The following is a 23,170-nucleotide window of genomic DNA, read 5'->3' on the forward strand; positions in this document are numbered from 1 at the left end:
AACATGATATGGAGGAGATCCTGGATTCTTGAAAGCTGTGTCATCAGAAAAGCCTTATTAGATTGTACCAGGCTGAAAAGGCCAGTCTCAGGATTAGAATCACAGAATTTCAGTCGTCAGGGACCTCACCAGTCTTCTAGTCCAAGTTATGTCCAACAGGCATCCCCACTATAACACACCTAATAGTGGTTATCCAGCCTTTGACCAAAGACCTCCCATGAGAGGAAACCCACTTCCCTCTTCTTAAGGCAGCCCATCCCACTTTTAGATACCTCAAACCATTATAATGTTTCTTCTGACATTAAACTAAACTTCCCCTTTTGACACTTTCATCCATTGCTCCTAGTTTTACCCTCTGAAGCTAAAAAGAAGTCCAAGCTTTCTTCCATATGACCATCCTTCAAGGAAATACTTGAAGATAGCCCTCCTACCCTGCCTCTTTAAATCTCTTTTCCAGGTTTGTGACCCCCACTTTCTTAAAGCAATCACTTCATAAGACATAGACCCACAGATGTCTTCTATCCTGATTAGCCTCCTCTGGAAAAATCTCCATCTTATCAATGTCCTTTCTAAACTATAGTTCCCAGAATTGAACACAACACTCCAGATATCATCTGACCAGGGCAGAGTATTATTAGCTGGACTATTTATTGTTGAGGCGTTTCAGTCGTGTCCAACTCTTCACGCCCCCATTTGGGGTTTTCTTAGCAAAGATCCTGCAGTAGTTTGCCTTTTACTTCTCCAACTCATTTTACAGATGAGGAAACTGAGGCAAACAGGGTTAAGTGACATGCCCAGGGTCACATAGATAGTAAGTGTCTGAGGCAGGATTTGAACTCAGGAAGATGAGTCTTCCTGACTCCAGGCCCAGCACCTTATCCACTGCACCACCTTGCTGCCTCAATCAAATTACCTTTATGGCTCTGATCACATCCCTGACTCACAAAATCCTTTTCAACAAATTACTTTCTAGACATACTTCCCTCCTGCCATCCTGTGCTTGTGAAGTCAGTCTTTTGAACCCAAGTGTAAAACTATATTTATCTCTATTAAATTTCATCCTATTAGATTTGGCCTACTGTTCTCTCCTCTTCTTCTGAGATCCATTTGGGTCCTAATGATAGTCAGCATGTCAGCTTTTCTTCCTTGCTTTATGTCCCCTGAAAACCTGATAAGGATGCTGTCTATAGCTTTAGCCATATTATTGATGAAAATGTTGGGCAGAACAGGGTCAAATATAGATCACTGGGGGAGTCCTCTGGAGACCTCTTTCAAGCTGAGGTCAAACCTTTCATGCCTACCTACCCTGTGAGTTTGGCCATTGAACTGAATCCAAAGTATTTAATCTAACTGTACCATCATTTAGCCCCTATCTCTTCATTCTTCCCAAGAATAAAATGAAATACTTTATCTATTGAATACCTTGATGAAATTCAGCTGTGTCTAGAGCATTCCCCCTGATTTACCAGTTTAGTGACTATCACAAAAGGAAATAAGGTTAGTCTGGCATGACCTGTTCTCTTTCTTTTTTCTCTTTCATTATTTCCCTTGACATTCCTGACCTTTTGTTCCTCTAGATGGATCTTGTTATTATTTTGTCTAGTTCTATCAAGTTAACTCTTTGGTTTCCTAAAGAGCGTCGGCATAATATAGTGGCCTGAGAGCCGGTCTCAAGGCAGGAAGACCCAGGCTCAAGTCCTGCATATGGTACATGCTGGCTTTGTGACCATGGAGAAGTTGCGTAAACCCCCAAGTCCCCAAGTGGCTCTCTAACTTGTGGAACAGCTGATCACCTACAGCAATAAAGGCAGTTTCATCACTGGGAGTTTGCTATGTAAATATAATTATAAGTCCATTTTTTTTTTGCAGGGCAATGAGGGTTAAGTGACTTGCCCAGGGTCATACAGCTAATAAGTGTCAAGTGTCCGAGGCTGGATTTGAACTCAGGTCCTCCTGAATCCACGGCTGGTGCTTTATCCACTGAGCCACCTAGCTGCCCCTACAAGTCCATTTTTAAGAAATACTTATGCAATTTGATTGGTAGGACACCATAGCTGTAAATTAAGTTGTAGCACTCTCTCTGGGGCTGCATTCCCAACTCTACATTCATAGATTGCCAGTTGGGTCCTTAGGAGGGTAACCACCTGAGGTTCTAGGGTACTCAGTGGGTCTGCTTTCCTAAAACTAGAACTCACATACACCAAATATTCCACTCACCTTTAATACTCATCCAGTAGAAACAATTAACCCAAAGTAAAGCACTTACTGGAACGATGTCCCAAGAACAGTAGCTGTAAAACATTACCTTCACAAACCCACAGAAGCTCTCCCACAAATACACACAGCATGAATGGAAGAGTGGGCAGAGATATATAATACATTGGCACACATCTAGAGAGCACATGTGGTCAAGGCAGCTCAGATCTTTTGGCACTAAGGTGCCCCATGTCATGTGTTTTGTTCTTATAGTGTTCTCTCCCTTCAGTGTAGGGTCTTGTAAGGGCTAAAATTCTAGCTATGCTGTCTAAAATATCTAATGAGTGGTCACTGATAAATTATAAGCTTTAGCAAGAGTTAGACTTTTAAGCATTTATTAAGGAGAATAAGAATTTGGTAAAGGGAGAGAGAAAGGCCTAGATTCATCTATCTATTAAAGAGAGAACACATTTCTAGCTCCCTTCTCCACCAGAGTCCTCAGGAAAGAGAGCAAGTCAGAGCACCAGCCTCCCCCTTCTTCCTCCCACAAGCCATCACTTCCTGACGCCCAAGAAAAGCCACACGGTCCTGTCCTCAGAGGCCCTCTCCTCATGTTGGAGCTTTCCTACAGTAAGTCTCCAGCAGGTGGCATCATTCCAATCATTAGTCTTCAATGGGCAGGTTGTTCAGTTTGGGCTCCCTGGGCCTACTCCTCTCCACATCTTGACTCATGACTACAAGAGCTCTCTTGAATGCATGGCTGACTCTCTACTTAGCTGCCAAGGGTCACTTCTTAGAAATACTTCCTGCTAGCTCACTCTCTCCCTCTCCACTCTTGTCACTCATGTCTTGTTTCTATCTCCTTCCTCCATACAAAGGGACATAGATTACATTCCACAAACCTGCCTCCTGCCTACACAGTCTTGGAAAGTTTTCTTTTTAAGGGCCTTCAGTGGCATGGCCAATCTTTAGCTAGCCAGTGGTAGGCTACCCCTTTAATTGTTCCAGGGAGAACTCCTTAACATTTCATAAAGAAGTAACACAGCATGTCCTTAAAGTTCATTTAACTAATTAATACTTTGTCTATCTAACACCTATCTGCTATTTAATTCCTGTGACAATATCAAATGGTTAGAGGGAGGCAAAGAACCAACATTCTTTGATAGATTGTCCTTTTTCCCACATCCTAGTGAGACATTGTCCCCAGCAAATCAACTAGGCTACTTTTGGCACATTCATCTATATTCACGATTGTGGATAGTTCTCTAATGACTTGGGGAAGCTCAAGCACTATTCTTTTGGGTACATTCCTCTGTGCCTTGTATTAAAGAGCATCAGCAAAATCCAAGAGGCACAGTTCTTGGACAATCTGGAAATAACATGCTTTCATGAGAGAAAAGGCCTTGGGGCAGCTAGGTGGTATAATGGATAGAGCACCAGCCCTGGATTCAGGAGGTCCTGAGTTCAAATCCAGCCTCAGACACTTGACACTTACTAGCTGTGTGACCTTAGGAAAGTCACGTAACCCCAATTGCCTCACCAAAAAATAAAAAAAGAGAGAGAAAAGGCCTACCATGACTGGTGGGCCTGGCAATTACATACCCCAAATTCATGGCCACACAATTTAATAAGCTGACATCACTTTACAAAATCACCATAGGTTACTACCTGTTTTAGTGCTTGCAAAAGCCAAAGATAATTAGGAAAAGGAAAGGAAAGACAAAATCAAGTTTTCCCTCTTGGAGGGAAAGTCTGGCGATGAGATGGCTTTCAACAGGGCTAAAGGACCTGGGGTTCAGTAGAAGTTATCCCTTTACTTTCAGGTGAGCAATCAAACTGTCCAGTGTGGAAATTCTTCTGTACCCCTACACCACATGTTTCAAGGACTTATTGGAAATTTTGTGTGTGTATCTATAAGTGAAATTCCCTCTTTATCCACTGTGCCACCTAGCTGCCCCCAAAAAATGCTTCTTGACTTGACTTGATTGATCATCATGGAGGGAGGATCCCATTGCCTCTCTATGTATAGACTTGAGAAGTAGTTGTTACTTGCCAGTTGACCTTCTGGACTTGTCTCCAGCAAATCTCTAGTTTATTATTATTGCCTTCTAGGTCCTGGTAACTTCTAAGACAAAATACAAATTCCTCAGCCTGGCATTTAAAGCCTTTCATAACTCTTGTGCCATCTTATGTTTCCAGACCTATTTCATATTATTACTTTTCATGGAATCTGCATTCTAACTAAACTGGTCTATGGATCCCTGGTCTTTATGTGGCATCTCCTCTTTCCATCCCTTTGCATAGGCTCTCTTATCCTTTGAATGCACTCCATCCTCATGTAACCCTACCTCAGAATCCCTGGCTTGCTTCAAAACTCAGGCTCCAGTGCCTCCACCTATGGGAAACCTCACCTGATAACCTCAGTTGAAAGGAGCACTTTCTCTCCCTCCTGAAATTATTTTGTATTCATTTACCACTCTCCTAGAATGTAAGCTCCTGGAGGGCAGGGGTTATTTTGTTTTGGTTTTGGTTAACGCTACTGGCTAACACAATGTCTTGAGCAAAGTAACTGCTTAACAAATGTTAATTGGATTGAATTTTACACACACACACACACACATACACACGCGCGCGCGCGCACACACACACACACACATATCATCTGCCATCATCATCTACCTTAGCAAGAGGACTAAGCTAGCCATTTCTCAAATTTTGCAGAGAATCCTAAGGCAAAAGTGATAGGAAGACTTTGAATAGGGCTGTACATACATATAGTGATCTCTAGAGCATTATTATGATTTACATAGGGAAGGGAAAGGGGAAGGGAATAAACATTTATTAAATTCCTACTATGTGTCAGGCATTGTGCCAAGTGCTTTTGACAATTATTATCTCATTAGATTGACACTACAACCTTACAAGGTTGGTTCTGGAAACTGAGGCAGACAGAGGTAAAGTGACTTTCCCAGGGTCATGTAACTAACAAGTGACTGCAGTTGGATTTGAACTCAGGACTTCTTGACTCCAGGCCCAACACTCTATGCACTGCACCACCAAGCTGCCTCTGTTATTTTATTATGTATTATTCCCTGGGTACTTTAAAAGACATCAAAAATGCTCTCTTGGGCATCTAGGTGGCGCAGTGGATAAGGCACCAGCACTGGATTCAGGAGTACCTGAGTTCAAATCCAGCCTCAGACACTTAACACTTACTAGCTGTGTGACCCTTGGCAAGTCACTTAACCCCAGTTGCCTCACCAAAAAAAAAAAAAATGCTCTCTTATCTGACCCCTGCCCATATGTATATGTTCTGGAGAACTGAAGCAACTAGGGCAAAGTGATCCATGTATAAGCACCAAAAAACAATGTCTTATTTTTTGTTGTTATAATTTAAAGTGATTGTTTACATGAGTAAATTCAGTCCTAATTACTTATGTTCCTTTCTTTCTCCTTTTCCCGCTTCCATTTCACAGGACAAATGTTGCTTTTCATTTCACTGCCAGCCCCTCACAACCTCAGGTAAGTTACATTTCTGAGGGATACTTATTATTCATATACTGTTGCAAATTAAGAAAGCTATATATAATGTCAGAGAGAAGTCAACATGTTCTTTATTCACTTTCTGGAATTTTGGACAGAGAATTTAACCTTACTTCAGGAACTAATATAAAGTAGAAGAAATGCTACTTATTTGCAGAATGTTACTGTACCATACACTGTCCTGAACCCAAGCATATGGTTTAGGTCAGGTTCAGTCCTGAGAGGAGCCTTCCTCTAATTATTGACACTAGACTCCCTTTTCTCATATTCTTTGGCTCATTAAATCCCCTCATCAGGTGGCCTGGGGGGAGGGAATTATTTAAAAGTTAGGTAACTTGTGTGTAGGCTTCCCCCAAAACTAGGAATACTGAATATACAATATTAATCAGATAGGGGAGAGGTAATTTATTTTTACGCATAATAATCTCATTTCTCATTGGCAGAATGATTAAAATGAAATTCAGTAACAACTTAGAACTACTGTTATAATTTTCTGGGAAGCTGATATTTAAACCTCATCAGAACATAAAGCAGTCAGTATTGTCAATTGTAGGTATTTTCTATTTCACCTCTGCTTGGCACTGTCCTTACAACTGAGTTGATAAAACATCCAGTCCTCTTGTTAGAGGCCAAGCTCCCAGATCTAGAATCTTCCCTTGCCACCAGCTAGCTGCAGATGATGGGACCGGAGTCTCCTGGCTTTTCAAACTCACAAGATCACTTCCAAACCTGGACATATCCATCTTAGGGGACTCATTTGAAAGGTAGCCTGGCATCCATTCAAAAGCTCACCTAATTAGGACTTGACTTCATGGCTTGCCCCTTCTCCCATATGACTCTTGGAAAATAGCTCGAAATAGTCCACATACTTGGCAACCAGAAAGGAAGAGATTGTCTAAAATAGCTGAAGCTCATGTAACTAATATATAAACTCAAAATTTTGTAGCATGATACACTTTAACACAAATTGATACAAGAAAGTATAAAGTGTTTGATATTTATATTTGTCTTTCCTAGTTATTTATCCTCTTTTCTATAGAGTTTTCCAAATGGTATCCTGCAAAACTCTGCAGATCTCAAATTAGGGATTCTATATGAATATTTCAATATTAATATTTTTCTTCCAAAATATAAAATGTGAAATTATATGTCTGGAGAATATTTATAGTACCTATGAGTTCTGTCAATATAATTTAAGCCCGAAGTGTTCTATGATCAAATTAAGGAAACAGGGTGATAGGAAACAGGATAGACACACAACTTTCTTCCCTTTGCTAGATATTACAAGGGGATGTGTGCCAATCTTAGTGGAAATGGGCTAATCCTTGTAGGTAAAAACATCTAGCTGATGTAGTTGCAGTGGCAAGGAATCAACAAGAAGTCTTTAAAAGAAAAGTCCTACATTTTGATAGTTTCTCTCTGAGCTTCCAGTTTCCTTGTTAATGAGGCAATAGTCTTTCTCTAACTGTTACAATTTCTTATTACTCCTAGGATCACTAAACTCTAATTTGTATTCCTCTCATCCTATATCTGACATTTTATAAATCTAACACTTTTTAATAATGAGTCTATTATAAAGCTAAGTTATGCCTTAGTTTCTTTTGGTCTGCCTCTACTCAGTTGTTCTTTATGTTTGGGAAGTTATAAAATATGTATCCATAAAATATCCTTTCAATCTCTCTCTAAGCCTCTATTCTGGAAATATTCTCACCAGTTATGAAAAAATCTATCTCTCTTCCTAGATAACTGGCCACTCATTTGTACCCCTCCCACCAAGGACACACAGAAATCAGTACAATAATAACAACCATATGGTCTTGAAAACCAGTTTCTTTTAAAGGAAGTGGTAAAACAGAAAGCCAAACAGACTTTAATTAACAAGGATTGATAAAAACAGAGTTATCTCTCCCTAGAAATTATATGAGGAAGAGGAAGAAAGGATGAAAGTTCTATCTCTACAGCATCATGGGCACACTGTTGCTGTCTGGATTATACTTAGCCCAAGTGACGCATGAGCAGCATTTTTTTTCTCCTAGCCCCTTTTAATTTTGTAGTTGAAGCTGCTTAAGCACAGAGGCTATGGCATGGACAGAAAGCAGGCCCAGCCTCCTGCTTCTTCTCACAACGATGCTGAAGTCTCTCTGCTAGAAGAGGTCAGGGCAGGAATAGGCAGCAACCCGTTTCCCACACCATCACACTGCCCTGGTGTTGGAGCCTCCTAGTATAATTATGCCAGAATTCCCCATGCCTTTCCTGACGTTTCAGCTCTCCTTTCTCCTTTGGGATGAGAAAATGGGAGACTTCTGTTTCAGACACAGTCACAGCCCTTAGGGGCTCCATTAGCTACATGGCAGGTAATTTAGTCTGCCAGCAGACACCCATCCTCCTATGTCTCTCCACGTGTACAAATGCTTTATTTACTGATTTATAGCAATTTTGCTAGTTTCCTCCTTACAATTGTTTTCAAAATATAAAGACAAAATTTTTAATTTTAAGTATTCAAATAAAACAAAAGTGAAAGCATTTTAATTTATTTTATCACAGCACTAACAAAAAATGCTTTTGTGTCAGTAACTTGAACCTAATTGAATATAGTCCCTGGTTTTTGCCATATTGAATTCCTAGAAATTCAGTTATAAGGCAGATGGTATTTTACCATAGGAACAGAGTTATAATTGTAGGTTGAATTTATAAGGACCTGACTTCAAATAAATGGTAAATGCATCCTAAAAGTAGAGATATAGCTCTAAATCTCTGCATTCATGGTTTGAGGCACCCATGGCCAAAGGGGCCTAAGCTATTTTTGAGTCTTCTCTTGGCCTAAATCTCCAAAAACCCTGCAGAAAATCTCTTGACTAGACTACGCAATAGATTATTTGCAGACACACACAGGCCATGATATAGCTAAAGAAAGTTTTAATTAAAAGAAAATAAGAATCAATGAATCATCTATTCTATGCTGAGTTGTAGTATAGTCAAGTCTCATGAGCAAGGCCCTGTGCTGAGTGTTTCTCATGGTCACTTACAACCCAAGCACAAACTCCTGTCATTCTGGTGAATTCTATGAATCAACCCAAAGAGCTTGCTCTCAACTTCTACGAGTCTTTGTGGGCTTCCTTCTGTGGCAGGCTTGTTCCTTGCTTTTGACTGTCATCCATTGTCTTTGGTATCTAGTGAGCAGTAGTGTCTTCTGCATACTCTCTCCAATGTCTCCTACAGTGGCTACTTATTTTTTTTTTTTGGTGGGGCAATGGGGGTTAAGTGACTTGCCCAAGGTCACACAGCTAGCAAGTGTCAAGTGTCTGAGGCCAGATTTGAACTCAGGAACTCCTGAATCCAGGGCCGGTGCTTTATCCACTGCGCCACCTAGCCACCCCCAGTGGCTACTTATTAACCCTCCACTCAGAGAGTAGCTCCTCTAGTCTCCTCTGCATAGACAATATCCTCATTTATCCTTAGATATTCTCCTAGCATCTCTTCACCAGGACCAGGCCATTTGTCTCCCTGAGTACTTTTTTTGTTGTTCTTTTTGGAGTTTTTTTGCAGGGCAATGAGGGTTAGGTGACTTGTCCAGGGTCACACAGTTAGTAAGTGTCAAGTGTCTGAGGCCGCATTTAAACTCAGGTCCTCCTGAATCCAGGGCTGGTGCTTTATCCACTGTGCCACCCAGCTGCCCACCTCCCTGAGTACTTTTGGTGTTGGGAAGCTAGGTGGCGCAGTAGTTAAAGCACCGGCCCTGGATTCAGGAGGACCTGAGTTCAAAACTGACCTCAGACACTTGACACTAACTGTGTGACCCAGAACAAGTCACTTCATCCTGTTTGCCTCAGTTTCCTCCTCTGTAAAATGAGCTGGAGAAGGAAATGGCAAACTACTGCAGTGCCATTGCCAAGAAAACCCCAAATGGGGTCACAAAGAGTTGGACATGACTGAACAACAACACATTTGGTGTTAGACTCTCCTCACTGAGAGTCTCCTTCTTTGTCTAGATAGGAATTACAGGTCTTCCCTGCATAAGAATAAATGACCAAACCAAAGACTTCCTCTTTGCTGAGTATTATTCCCTCCTCATATAGAAAATTTCCTTCTCCTATAGAAATTCACTGGAGGGGCAGCTAGGTGGCACAGTGGATAAAGCACTGGCCTTGGATTCAGGAGGACCTGAGTTCAAATCCAGCCTCAGACACTTGACACTTAATAGCTGTGTAACCCTGGGCAAGTCACTTAACCCTCATTGCCTCATGGAAGGAAGGAAGGAAGGAAGGAAGGAAGGAAGGAAGGAAGGAAGGAAGGAAGGAAGGAAGGAAGGGAGGAAGGGAGGAAGGGAGGAAGGGAGGAAGGGAGGAAGGGAGGAAGGGAGGAAGGGAGGAAGGGAGGAAGAGAGGAAGAGAGGAAGAGAGGAAGAGAGGAAGAGAGGAAGAGAGGAAGAGAGGAAGGAAGGAAGGAAGGAAGGAAGGAAGGAAGGAAGGAAGGAAGGAAGGAAGGAAGGAAGGAAGGAAGGAAGGAAGAAGAAAGAAAGAAAGAAAGAAAGAAAGAAAGAAAGAAAGAAAGAAAGAAAGAAAGAAAGAAAGAAAGAAAGAAAGAAAGAAAGAAAGAAAGAAAGAAAGAAAGAAAGAAAGAAAGAAAGAAAGAAAGAAAGAAAGAAAAATTCACTGGAGCTTCCACCAATTTTGATATACACAGAGACTTATTCTGGAGTAGAATCTTTGTATATTCTCCTACTAAGTGACATACCCTTTCTTTGGAGTTTAACAAAGTTGCCTTTATCATCTGGGCCTCACATCCTTTCCCTGAGGGACCGAAACACTAACAAACTGAGGATGAAGGGTCCCAAACAGGGCAAGACTACCATTCAACTCCTATCAGGTGAAGCTGCCTCAGCAATTGAAACAGAAGATATCTCCCACATAAATATCAAAATCAGACAAGATTCTCTGATACATATGAAAAATCAAATTTATTTTTAGTTTTAGTTCCAAATTCTTTCCTTCCCCCCGCAACCCTACCATCCATTGAAAAGGCAAGAATTAGAATGTCCATTTTACATATGAAATCATATAAAACATATTTCCTTATTGGTCATGTTCTGGAAGGAAAAAAAAACAAGAAAAAGAAAAAAAATATGGTTCATTCTGCACTGTGAGTCCATCAATTCTCTATCTGGAGGTGGATCACATTTTTCATCATGAGTCCTTTGGGGTTGTGCTGGATCATTGTGTGATAAAATAATGGAATTTGGCAGAGCCCAGGGGTCTAACTTGATTGATCTAGTAGTGTTTGAATTGGGTGTGAATGAGAAACTACTAAATACCCACTTAAAATGATTAGATTTTGAGCCACACCTGGCCCACCCTGTTAAACCCAGTTTAATTTGGCCAACCCTGAGAAGGAATGTCCTCAGAAGCTATGGACTGCATCATCAACAGAGGACCAGTCTCAACCACACAATTTGAAGGACCTCCCCTTTTGGGGGAGGGAGAAAAAAGTAGAAAAAGGGACCCCAACAGGAAGTAGCTATCTCTCTCTGGACTTAAAGGAACTTTCAGAGCAGACTGGAGACTGGCTACCATAGAAATTACGGACCCCTGGTGGTAAGTTAATAAAATCCAGCTCTTTGAATTAGCTGAGCTAAAAGCAAATTTGGGTTTTGAGACAGCCTTTGCTAAAGCCAAGGAGATTATCCATTTTTCTTTTTCTCTATTCTCTTGTCCTTGACTTTATTAATTTCACCTTGTGAAATTTAAAATTGGATATAAGAGCATTAAACTCCCCTTTTAACTTTTCCCTTTTATATCTCCCAGACCACTAAGAAAAAGAAGCCTCTGAGCTTTAATCAGTGAGGGATTAGCTTTTATTGTTTGGGAATTAATTAGACAACAAACAGGTGATACTGATTAGGGAAATAGGAAAGTAGAAATACAAATGAATAATCTTAGATCTAAGCTTAGTCTATATTCTTTTATAAAACTCACTGAATCCCAAAACTGCCTGCCAGGCTGAGAACCAGAGCCAATCACCAAAGCATGTGCTGTCACTGCTAAGCTGAGAAGCCAGAGTGTGCAAGACAGAGAGCGAACTTCCGTTCCCACTCTCAGTTTTTAAGTTGGTGTCCCAGAAGTACGGCATGCTTGGCCACGATCTCCGGGCAGTAGCAGGCGCACCCCCATTCATCGCGGTCTCCTCCCCAAAAGGGGCGGTCCTTCAAAAGCCACTTCAGTAGCATGCACTCAACTCTGAAATGATTCAGCTAAAACTTCCGGTTTTTTACCACAACCTTTGCTTTGTTTTTTATTCCCATTAATAAAACCTGATTCATTTGTGGAAAAGAAGTTGTCAATCCCCTTTCTTATTGGCCTGGGAGAAATAACTAAAAAAGGCAGTTTGGCGGGGAGAAAACTTTGGACCTACAAGTCCCTCATTATTTTCTGAACCCCAGTATTATGGTGAGCTACCCAATTAACTCTCCCCATATTAAATTTGAACCCTACAATGGGATGAATCAGGGTTACTAAGTCTTTCACAGTACACACAGAAACAGCAATATTGTAAAAAATAACAATTGTGGAAAACTTTAGTAACTCTGATTCTCCTGGTCCTGCTCACCTCACTCTGGACCTGATCCTACATGAACTTTGGGTTATTTTGTTTTTGTTTTTGTTTTTGTGAGGCAATTGGGGTTAAGTGACTTGCCCAGGGTCACACAGCCAGTAAGTGTTAAGTGTCTGAGGCCAGATTTGAACTCAGGTACTCCTGACTCCAGGGCCGGTGCTCTATCGACTGGGCCATCTAGCTGCCCCTGACCTTTCGATTATTAATGTCAAGTGGTTCATGAAACATAAACACACATACTTGCTCAAGTTATCTTTGCCACCATTGTAGAGGGTTCCAATATAGAGCATAAGGGAAAGAAAGATCCCCTCTTGATGCTCCTATTTGCAAGTGATATGCCAATTGCATAAACCCCCAGAACATTGCATAATCTCCTAGATGAGATCCAAAATCACTCAAAAAAAAATCCAAACCAGTCAGATTTTGAGTTTAATTGTCACAGGAAACCCCAAGTGGATGAAAAGATTCCTATTAAATTTTTTTAATTTAAAAAAGAATGTAAAAGATGCCTATTATCCAGATTACAACATGCATTTGAATGAATGTATAGTCCAAAAAAGCTAGCATCTTGTAGATAGACAATGAGCTCTATGCCTAGAATCAAATAGGAGGATACAAGGAGGCTCGATTGTATTTGGAAAATTATATAAGGCTTTCAGTAGCTCCAAAACTTCTCCCTGAAACAGAGAACCATCTTTTTGTTTGTTTGTTTGTTTTGTGAGGCAGTTGGGGTTAAGTGACTTGCCCAAAGTCACACAGCTAGTAAGTGCCAAGTGTCTGAGGTTGGATTTGAACTCAGGTCCTCCTGAATCTAGGGCCGGTGCTCTATCCACTGCAGCACCTAGCTGTCCCCAGAGGACCATCTTTTTAATATCAATATCCTTCTAGTCAGTAAACATTTATTAAGCACCTACTATATGCCAGGCACTGTGCTAAGTGCGGGGATACAAAGAAAGGCAAAATCTGTCCCTGTTTTCAGGTGCCCCTGGAGAACCTCTGCAGCCCTCTACAATCTGCTTCCCCATTGATCATTCAGCATAGAATACTAGGGTCCTGAGCCTAAGCACAGATTTGCCTTCAGTTGTTCCCCTTCCCAGACCACCTTAATTATCTTGGACAATTTCACCCTTAATTCACTGGCCAAAGCTTAAGAAAACCTATGCCAACCCATCAAATTCCTGGTGAGAAATCATTCTTCCTTCACCCCTAAAGATTTCACCTGAAGTTTGGGGGGTGTGCCATTTTTGCCTTGATCACTAGATGATCTGGTTGCATTGGAAGCTATCTCCCTTTCCACCTTATCTCTTACCCTTACTTGCTAAAGTAGATTCTCCAAGGCAGATCTTAGAACTTTTGCTACTTTGAATGGTCTAGTTGCCCCTTCTACTTATATTATAAAAGCTGAAGATTTGGTGGCCTAGCCAAGCCAGACGTCCCCTCAGTCCCACCCCACTGAGTTTGAACCTCATTCCTTCCTCATTTCTCGAAACTAACTTGTTCTCTCATTCTACACATGGATTCCCAGGTATTTCTTTCCCTACACCCACAAGAGCAGAGCCTTAAGAGAGGAATAAAACAGGGAGATGTGTGTTTGCCACAGTTTGGGGTGGGGAGAGTCACCCTTCATGGAATCCAGATGAACAAGGTATTTCCTATGGATGGTGATGACCTCTAGGTCCTTCTGTTATTGAACAGACATACCTGAGGACCAAAAGAAACCGGACCCTTGTTTCCTTGTTCTCAGCTAAGGATCCACTTCATTCTCCACCTCAAAGTCAAGGGTCACTGAGACTGTTTGGCACTTTTCCTCTAAGTGGATCCCCAAAATTAGATATTAGCATCATTTTTAAAAAGATCTGATGGGAACATTAGCAAAATCAAAACACTCTCGTCTATCACCCACCTAATAATTGGAGGCCTTTTAGCTCACTACACATGAGCTCTTCTTGGTCTGTGAAAAAAAACATCAAATGAAATGGTACAGGTGGTTAGAGATCTGTGTTTGCCATTGTTATTAAAGGTGCCCCATACAGGATCCAGATTAAAATAGGATTTTCTTAGCAAAATGGAAAAAAAAGAGGTAAAAATTACACTATAGTAAATGACTATAGTAATTTAGTATATGAAAAAACTCCAAGATCCAAGGTTTTAGAACAAAAACTCATTATTTGACAAAAACTACTGGGAAAACTGGAAAACAGTATGGCAGAAACTAGGTATAGGCCAACATCTCACGCCATATACTAAAATAAGGTCAAAATGGGTACATGATTTACACATAAAGGATGATACCATAAGCAAATTAAGATATTATGGAATCATTTATCTGTCAGATTTATGGGCAGAAGAATAATTTAGGACCAAAGGAGATATAGAGAGTAAAACAAAATGCAAAATATATAATTTGATTATGTAAAATTAAAAAGGTTTTGCACAAACAAAACTTATGTAACAAAGATAAGGAGGAAAGCAGAAAACTGGGAAAGAATTTTTGAAACAAATATCTCTGATAAAGGCCTCATTCCTCAAATACATAGAGAACTGAGTCAAATTTATAAAAATACAAGTCATTCCCCAATTGATAAGTGGTCAAAGGATCTGAACAGTCAGTTTTCAGACAAAGAAGTCAAAGCTATCTATAATCATATGAAAAAATGCTCTACATCACCATTGATCAAAGAAATGTAAATTTAAAAAACTCTGAGGTATCACCTCATACCTATCAGAGTGGCAAACATAACAAAAACAGAAAATATTGGATGTTGGAGGGGATGTGGGAAAGCTGGGTTGCTAATCCACTATTGGTGGAGTTGTGAAAAGATCCAACCATTCTGGAGAACAATTTGGAACTATGCCCAAAGGGCTATAAATTGTGCATACCTTTGATCCAGCAATACCACTGCTGGGTTTAGATCCCAAAGACATCCCCCAAAAAGAGAAAAAGATCTATTTGTACAAAAATATTTATAGCAGCTTTTTTTGTAGTGGCTAAGAATTGGAAATCAAAGGAATGCCTGTCAATTGGGGAATGGCTAAACAAGCAAGGGTGTATGATGGTGATGGAATATTATTGTGCTATAAGAAATGACAAGTAGGATGATTTCAGAAAGACCTGGCGAGATATGTATGAATTGATGTATAGTGAAGGGAGGAGAACCAAGAGAACACTGTGCACAGAGACAGTAATATTGTTTGAGGAAGAACTGTGAATGACTTAACTCTTCTTGACAATACAATGATCCAAGACAATCCCAAAGAACTATTGATGAAACATGCTACCCACCTCCAAAGAAAGAACTGATATTGATGGAACAGACTGATGCATGCTATTTTTCACTTTCTTTCATTTTTTCTTTTATTCAAATTTTCTTGTACAAAATTACTATTATGGTCATGTTTGACATAATCATATGTGTATAACCCATATCTGAATGCTGAGCGCCTCAGGGAGAGGGAAGGAGAGGAAGGAGGGATAAAAATTGGAACCCAAAACTATAAATACAAATGTTTATTTCTAAAAAAAAGTAGGATTTCCCATGTATGGTGGGGTCCTTTAGGTATTCCTGATTGTGGATGTTAAAGTGTTGATCACATCAATCCCCGAAACATTAAAGAGGCTCCTTGATGTTACTCAAAAGATAACAGCTTAATAATCCATACAGGAAAAATTAAAGGTATGGAAAATGCATATTGCCCAAACAATAGCCAGTTTATTGAGTTTAATATATTAGATGAGATATCTGAGGCAAGGACTGCAGATGAACAATAAATTAGGTACAGAATTAAGTAAGAGGAGGAGATTGTATCTGGGAAATTATACAATGCTTTCAGTAACCCCAATCTGCTGCCAGTACAAAATCTCATCTTTTTATCACCAGTGTGATTGTGAGCTTGGGGAACACTTCTGTTATTGTTGTCTTCAGTAATTTCAGTCAGGTCTGATTCTTTGTGACCCCTGATGGGGCTTTCTTGGCAAAGATGCTGGAGTGGTTTGTCATGTAGTGGAATGCTACAAACTCCAAAGAACCAAACTTGCTTATAGTCCAAAAGTCCATGAAGAAATTCATGGCATATGCAAAAAGGCTTTAATATTTTTCTAACATAGGATGTTCCACATGCCAAAGTTAGCATGAGTTGTATCATGGACAACTGGTAAAAGAAGAATGCTAGTCACATATCAGGAGCCAGGAAGAAGAGGTGTACAACCAGACACTTGCATTGGTAACTATGCTGATTATATCCTCTGTGAAATGTAAGCAAGGGATAAAGATGCCAACAGTCCAGTTATTTGAATTTCCTGGTTATTTTTATCACAAAAAAGTGTGAGTTTACAATACTTTGCTATATATTCAGATCTTTAGTTAGTAGCAGCTAAGTGATTAAGACCTTTTATTATAATATATTAACTTTTATTATTCTTATTGGTAAGAACAGTGGAAAAAACATTGGCTTTAGAATCCAAAAATCTTAATTCACACCCACCTCTGATGATTATTGTGTGTGATCCTAAGCAAGTCCCTTACTACCCTTGAACTTCAGTTTCCTCATTTGTAAAATGAAGAGGGTTGGACTGTCTGGAACCCTGAAATAGTACAATAGCTACGATCCACTGACCTATGAATAACAAATTTTTGACTTATAAAATATTTTCCTTCCTAAAAAGCCAGCATTCTCCTTGGCTCTCTACTCTACTTAGAGGGCAGCCTTATTGGGTATATATTGAACAGTGCTTCAAAATAAAGGAGTAAAAGGAAGTTGATGGGTTTGGAGGTGGAGCATCTGCTTAGAGGCATAAACACACATAAATCACATGTGTAAATTCAGAGACCTTTTTTCCCTATTGAAAAAAATAAAATTGAGAACGACTGGAACACACTCTGTTTTCCTTGCCCTGTTTCACAAAATCAGGTTACTTAAGAGTGTGCTGAGTGAAATTAAAAGCAAAAATATTTTACCTTGTTTCTTAAGATTCATTTTGCAAAACTCACTTGTGACAATGATCTAAATGACCTAAAATAAGGAGAGCAAATAAAGGTAGCAATATATGAGAAGGCTTAATACAACACAGGACTGTGTCAATTATGTTGAATAAACTATAGTAATTAAATAGACACACCTTTTCTCATCTGAGTCATTTCCGTGTAATTCAAATGAAATTTCCCAACCAAACACTTGATTATATAGTTGGGCAAAGTTGTCGTATTTTACTCTAAGCAAATATCTTATAATGATATTCAATCACTCAACAGAGTAAAGCTTAGATTTTTATTAAATAAGTTCCAGTGAATAGATTCACACTCTAAATTGGATGAATCACATTCATCGTTGTATCTATTTTCAGATTTTGGAAGTCCTCTAGTAATATTTTAAAACTAGTATTTAAGCATTAAATATTTAAGTATAATATTAAGTAATAAGTATTGTTGAGTAATTAAGTATAATAGTTAAGGCTAATATTTCTGGTCAGAAATCGTATAAATAATTATGTGAACAGGTGTTACATCTTACCATGGACCAGTCACTTCAATTTTCCCAGTCTCTGCGAAGCTGGATGAGGTGACCTAGAAGGTTTCTTTCACCTCTGAAGCCTATTGTCCTGTGAAACAGTCTGTGGGAAAATGTCCTTGCTGCAGACCAACCAGGAGAGAGTCTTTAGCAAAGTGCAAGTGAATTATGCTAGAGTAACAATCACATTTGGCACAGGTGAAAGGGATTATTAAAGATTCTAGAAGAACAGGGTTACCTGGTTTCAAAGACAGGTTTCGTTTGTCATATTGATTATAAAATTGTAAATAAGTAAGAAGAAAATGAAGAAATTTATTTTTTCAAATGCTTGTTAATTGATTTGTTGGCTGATTAGAAATATCCTGATATATTTAAATGCCCATGTGAAATTCATTCATCTACTTAGCACATGAGAAGGAAAAACAAAAAAAAACCAACCAAAAAAAAAGAGTGATTGCTAGTTTAGGTGAAAAAATAATGGAAAGTTATTTGAGTTTTGACCAATGGAAACAGTTATTTGAATTTTCTGCCTGATGGCATGAGATAGTTCTTAGTATCCCTAGGGTCTTTTCTATTCAGATACATAACTAGAACAGGGCAACTAGAGTTTTGCTCCAAGGCCTTAAATTTAGAGGGTGCTGATAGCACCTCCAGCAACATTGAAACAACAGATATTAGCACCTGGTTAGCAATGGCAGGCTAGTATGAGCTTCTCCCAGCACTATTCTCACAACCTCATTTAGTGTCATCATGTCAATATTCCAGGTCATTATTTCCTCCCAAGGTCATTTTGCCCCCACCAAATTCCCCCTCCCATCCTAACTGAGGACATGCAGCATAGCACTTGTCCTGGCACAAAATCCCTAGTTAATGACATCAGATTGGCAAAGATGACAAGACAAGGGAAATAATAAATGTTGGAGGGTCAATGGGAAAACAGACACATTGATGAATTGTAGTTATAAAACAATGAAGAATGAAATAAGCAGGACCAATAGAAAATGAATACAGTAACAATAATATCTTAAGGACAATTTCAAAAGCTTTAAGAATTATGATTGGGGCAGCTAATTGACACAGTGGATGGAGCACCGGCCCTGGAATCAGGAGTACCTGGGTTCAGGTCTGGCCTCAGACACTTAACACTTGCTTGCTGTGTGATCCTGGGCAAGTCACTTAACCTCAATTGCCTCACTTAAAAAAAAAAAAAAGAATTATGATTAATAGATTGACCATCCATGATTCCAGAGGACCAATGATGAAACATACAACATGTTATCCACCTCTAACAGAGAAGTGACATACATGCAGATAAAGATATATAGGGTACAAAATCTCAAATACAAATAAATATATATGCATATATATACATATATGTATATATATGTATGTATGTGTGTGTTGTACTTCACTGTGAATATTCATTACAAGGAATTTTTCTTTTCTCTCTTTTCCTCCCAATAGAGCAGGAAGTGACAGGGAGATAAAATAAATTACTGTTAATTGTTTTTTAAAAAGTAGAGAAGTAAGGATGGGACACCACAGATGTGGAATGTTTCATATACTTTCAAATGAGGTTACTGTATTATTAGTTTTATTTAATTATTTTATTTTGTTACAAGACACCTCTCAAAGTAGGGGTAATCTGTAAATGTTTATAATATAAAAATGAAACATAATCAATAAAACTTTTAAAAATAGAAATTTAATTATGTTCATGATTGGGGGGAAATAAGAACATTTATGAATTATCTCTTTCTCTTTTTCTCAGTATTTTCTATACAAGTTTCCTAAAGATGTGGACTCTGTTATCATTAAAGTGGTATCTGAAATGGTCTACCCATGTTCGGTTGTATCAGTTCAGGATATTGTGGTAAGTCCAAAAACGTATATATTTATATGTACATATAGATAGATAATATATATACATACAGATATAGATAATAAATACACATACAGATATAGATAGATAATATATACATACAGATAAATGTCTGTATATACATATACAAGTATATATCTATACACATGTAGATATACCATAAACATACCATGTATTTATGGATATATATGTCTGTGATATATACTTTAAATACTATGTCCAAAACAACTTGAAGAATAGGGAGGGAACCCTTAAACATGTTCTCTAAAGTGAAAGGAAAAAAGAGAAGAATAGAAATTATGTCTTCTTATAATTTTTTCCACTTCCCAATCCTCAAACACCTAATATAGTAACTTTTACACTGTTGATACTACCTGTTTTAGCCATCAATATTAGGAAGATAAATTAAAAGGGAAGAAGAAGGAAAGGAGAAACAAAGAGCTATAGGGGAAAAGCAAGGCCAAATGAGATTGAAGCTCCTTTACAGAAAAGAGAATTAATCAATTTGTACTATTTTGACATTTTTGGCCAGGCTGCATCAAGCAATTAATGGAGTATATACTATGTTATACAATATTACAGATTGTATTTTTGTTTTTTAAATTTTTGCAGGGCAATGAGGGTTAAGTGACTTGCCCAGGGTCACACAGCTAGTTAAGTGCCAAGTGTCTGAGGCTGGATTTGAACTCAGGTCCTCCTGAATCCAAGGCCAGTGCTTTATCCACTGCGCCACCTAGCTGCCCCTAGATTGTATTTTTGTCTGTGAAAAGACAAAATTTTTGACCTTAGAGGAGACTTCAGCTGTTATATTAGTGGGAGAAATCTAAGAGGGTTATTCTATTTTTTTCAAGGGGACACGATAGCCATAGGTCCACAAGAAGAAATTCTACTAGACCTTTAAGTACAGGTACCCAAACAGCTGCAGCAATGTTTTATGTGGCCTTTTCTTTTTACCCCAAACCTTTCATAGTGCCCAGTGTATGATCTTGACCATAATGTGGAATTTAATGGTGTCTATCAGTCCATGACCAAGAAAGCAGCTATCACTATACAGGTGAGATATTTTTCCCCGTCATAGCTTTCCTTTTTCTATGACTATCAGACAAAATAATTTATAATAAATTATTATTGTAATACCTGGTCATCCCAGAATAAAGAATATTTCTGATGTAACTAATAACCTCCTGCTTTCAAGATAAATTTAAGGCTTAATGGAATCTGAATGCAGATTGAAGCATGCTATTTTCACTTAATAATTTTGGGGATTTTTTTTCCTTTTGTTCTGTTTCTTCTTTCATAACTGTGACTAATATGGTAATATATTTTATATGATTGCACATATATAATCTATATCAAATTGCTTACCATTTTAGGAAAAGGGGAGGGAGAAAGGGAGAAAAATTTGGAAATCAAAATCTTGTAGAAATGAATGCTAAAAATTGTCTTTACATATAATTGGGGGGAAATAAAATACTATTTTTTTTAAAAAAGATTAGTTTAAAGGCCAGTATCTCTAAACTCTGAGATCAGAGCAGAGACCTGAGGAAAGGGGTACTGACTTTGGAAGTCCCTGAGTGAAGTAAAGAAAAAAATACCACTGGTAGCTCTGCTCCTCTCCCTGCTTGGCATCCTGACAACCTTAGTGAAGAGAATGGGTTGTGAAGGAACAAGTCTGCAGCAAAGGGTGTGGAAATCTATCTACTAGATAAGGCTTCAGGTTCTTCCAGATGATGAAATTCTAATCTACTAGTTGGAGATTGCTGCCTAAAGATGAGATTCAACTCAGGAAACTTTAAGGTAATTGGGCAGCATCAAGTAATGGATACAGAGTTGGCTATAAGCCCAGGAAGGCCTGAGTTCAAGTCCTATCTCTAATACATACTGTCTTTGTGACTTTAGGCAAGTCTCTTAAATTCTCAGTGCTCAAGACAACTCCCTATAAATCCCTATAGATTACAGAGAAAATGCTGACCTAAATTGGGGGAGGGAGTTTCCTCCCCTGGGAATTCCTTATTACCAAAGAAATCACTGGTACTATCCCTCTCCCCCTAAAGGTATTCTAACACTTTGATCTACTGACAGCTTCCAGAGTAGGGCAGGGATTGCTCTTTTATCATCATTTAGCATTTGTTTGACACCAATAGTGTGCATGAATTTTGCCCAGGATATGCAAAGATGGATTCCCTGTCCTAACGGAATTTAACTTCTTTGCCCCTGCTTTATCTGAAAAGTGCTTGACGTAAAGAAATACTTGAGCTGGCTTTGTTCTACTGAGAGAAACGGTGCTATTTCTTGAACAGCAGTGAAGGAGTAGGAAAAGGTTAGTTATTGATTAGGCAGCAAGCTCTATCACTTCCTTTTCTCCCTTTTTCATTTTCCAAAACCTTAGATTTAATACCCATAACCTCTACTCTTATCTCTGTTATTATTTATTTTTTTCTGAATGTCTCCACAATTACACAGATGATCCCAAATGGGGAATGACAGAAATTTTTAAAAATGAAAACAATAGAACACTTCTAGTTTTACAACATCTATGATACCAAACAATTAAGATACTACAAAGTGTACCTATATACCAGATAGCATCACTTTGGAAGTACTTAATAGTGATATCCCCTTTGGGAGTATAACCTCTAGTCCTGAGTCCCTTTCTACAGAGCTGATGGCATACTGAGTCAGTGAACTAAATGTTAGGCTCAAAACTTAAGATAATAAAGAATTTTTAAATTGGAAAGGACTTGAAAGATAAATTTGCCCAAGCTCTTATTTTATAGATAAGGAAACTGAGTCCCAGAGATGGAATGTCACACAGTAGCAGAGCCAAGCCTCAAACCCACATCACATGACTCATCCCAGTATTGCTTCTACTTCATCACAATGGCAGAGGGTAGAGGATAATCTGTGGGTCGGCTGGGTGGCATAGTGGGTAGAGCAGTGGGCTTGGAATTATATCTTCCTGACTTCAAATCTGAGCTCACATACCTTCAAGCTGAGTGACCCTGGGCAAGTCACTTAACCCTGTTTGCCTCAGTTTCCTCATCTGTCAAATGAGCTATAAAAGGAAATGACAAAGCACTCCAGTATCTTTGCCAAGACCAAATGGGGTCATGAAGAGTCAGGCATGACTGAACAACAACAAGGGATAATCTGGAAATATTTGTAATGTAAAAACAAAATACATGAGTAAAAAAACATTTTAAAAAATCTAATTCTTAGCAATCACTCTTTATGTGTTCATAAGTTATTTAGCTTCAGGGGGTTTTGTTTGTTTGGTTTTGGTTTTGTTTGGTTGGTTTGTTTGTTTTTTGCAGGGCAATGAGGGTTAAGTGACTTGCCCAGGGTCATATAGCTAGTAAATGTCAAGTGTCTGAGGCCAGATTTGAACTCACATCCTCCTGAATCCAGGGCCTGTGCTTTATCCACTGCTCCACT

The 23,170-nt window shown here is 38.8% G+C and overlaps 1 protein-coding gene across 3 annotated transcripts in view; it reads left to right on the plus strand.

The window, feature by feature from the left end:
* The window catches only part of SIDT1 (SID1 transmembrane family member 1), a 164,125-nt gene that overhangs the window by 57,276 nt on the left and 83,679 nt on the right, over window positions 1-23,170 (plus strand). For all 3 annotated transcript variants that reach the window (XM_043994831.1, XM_043994829.1, XM_043994830.1), the window contains exons 4-6: window positions 5,673-5,718; window positions 19,625-19,726; window positions 20,706-20,789. In XM_043994831.1, coding sequence (XP_043850766.1) covers window positions 5,673-5,718; window positions 19,625-19,726; window positions 20,706-20,789 — 232 coding nt within the window. The remainder of the gene's footprint in view (window positions 1-5,672; window positions 5,719-19,624; window positions 19,727-20,705; window positions 20,790-23,170) is intronic.

The sequence above is a fragment of the Dromiciops gliroides genome, chromosome 3 (genome assembly GCF_019393635.1).
Source record: "Dromiciops gliroides isolate mDroGli1 chromosome 3, mDroGli1.pri, whole genome shotgun sequence".
Lineage (NCBI taxonomy): Eukaryota > Metazoa > Chordata > Mammalia > Microbiotheria > Microbiotheriidae > Dromiciops > Dromiciops gliroides.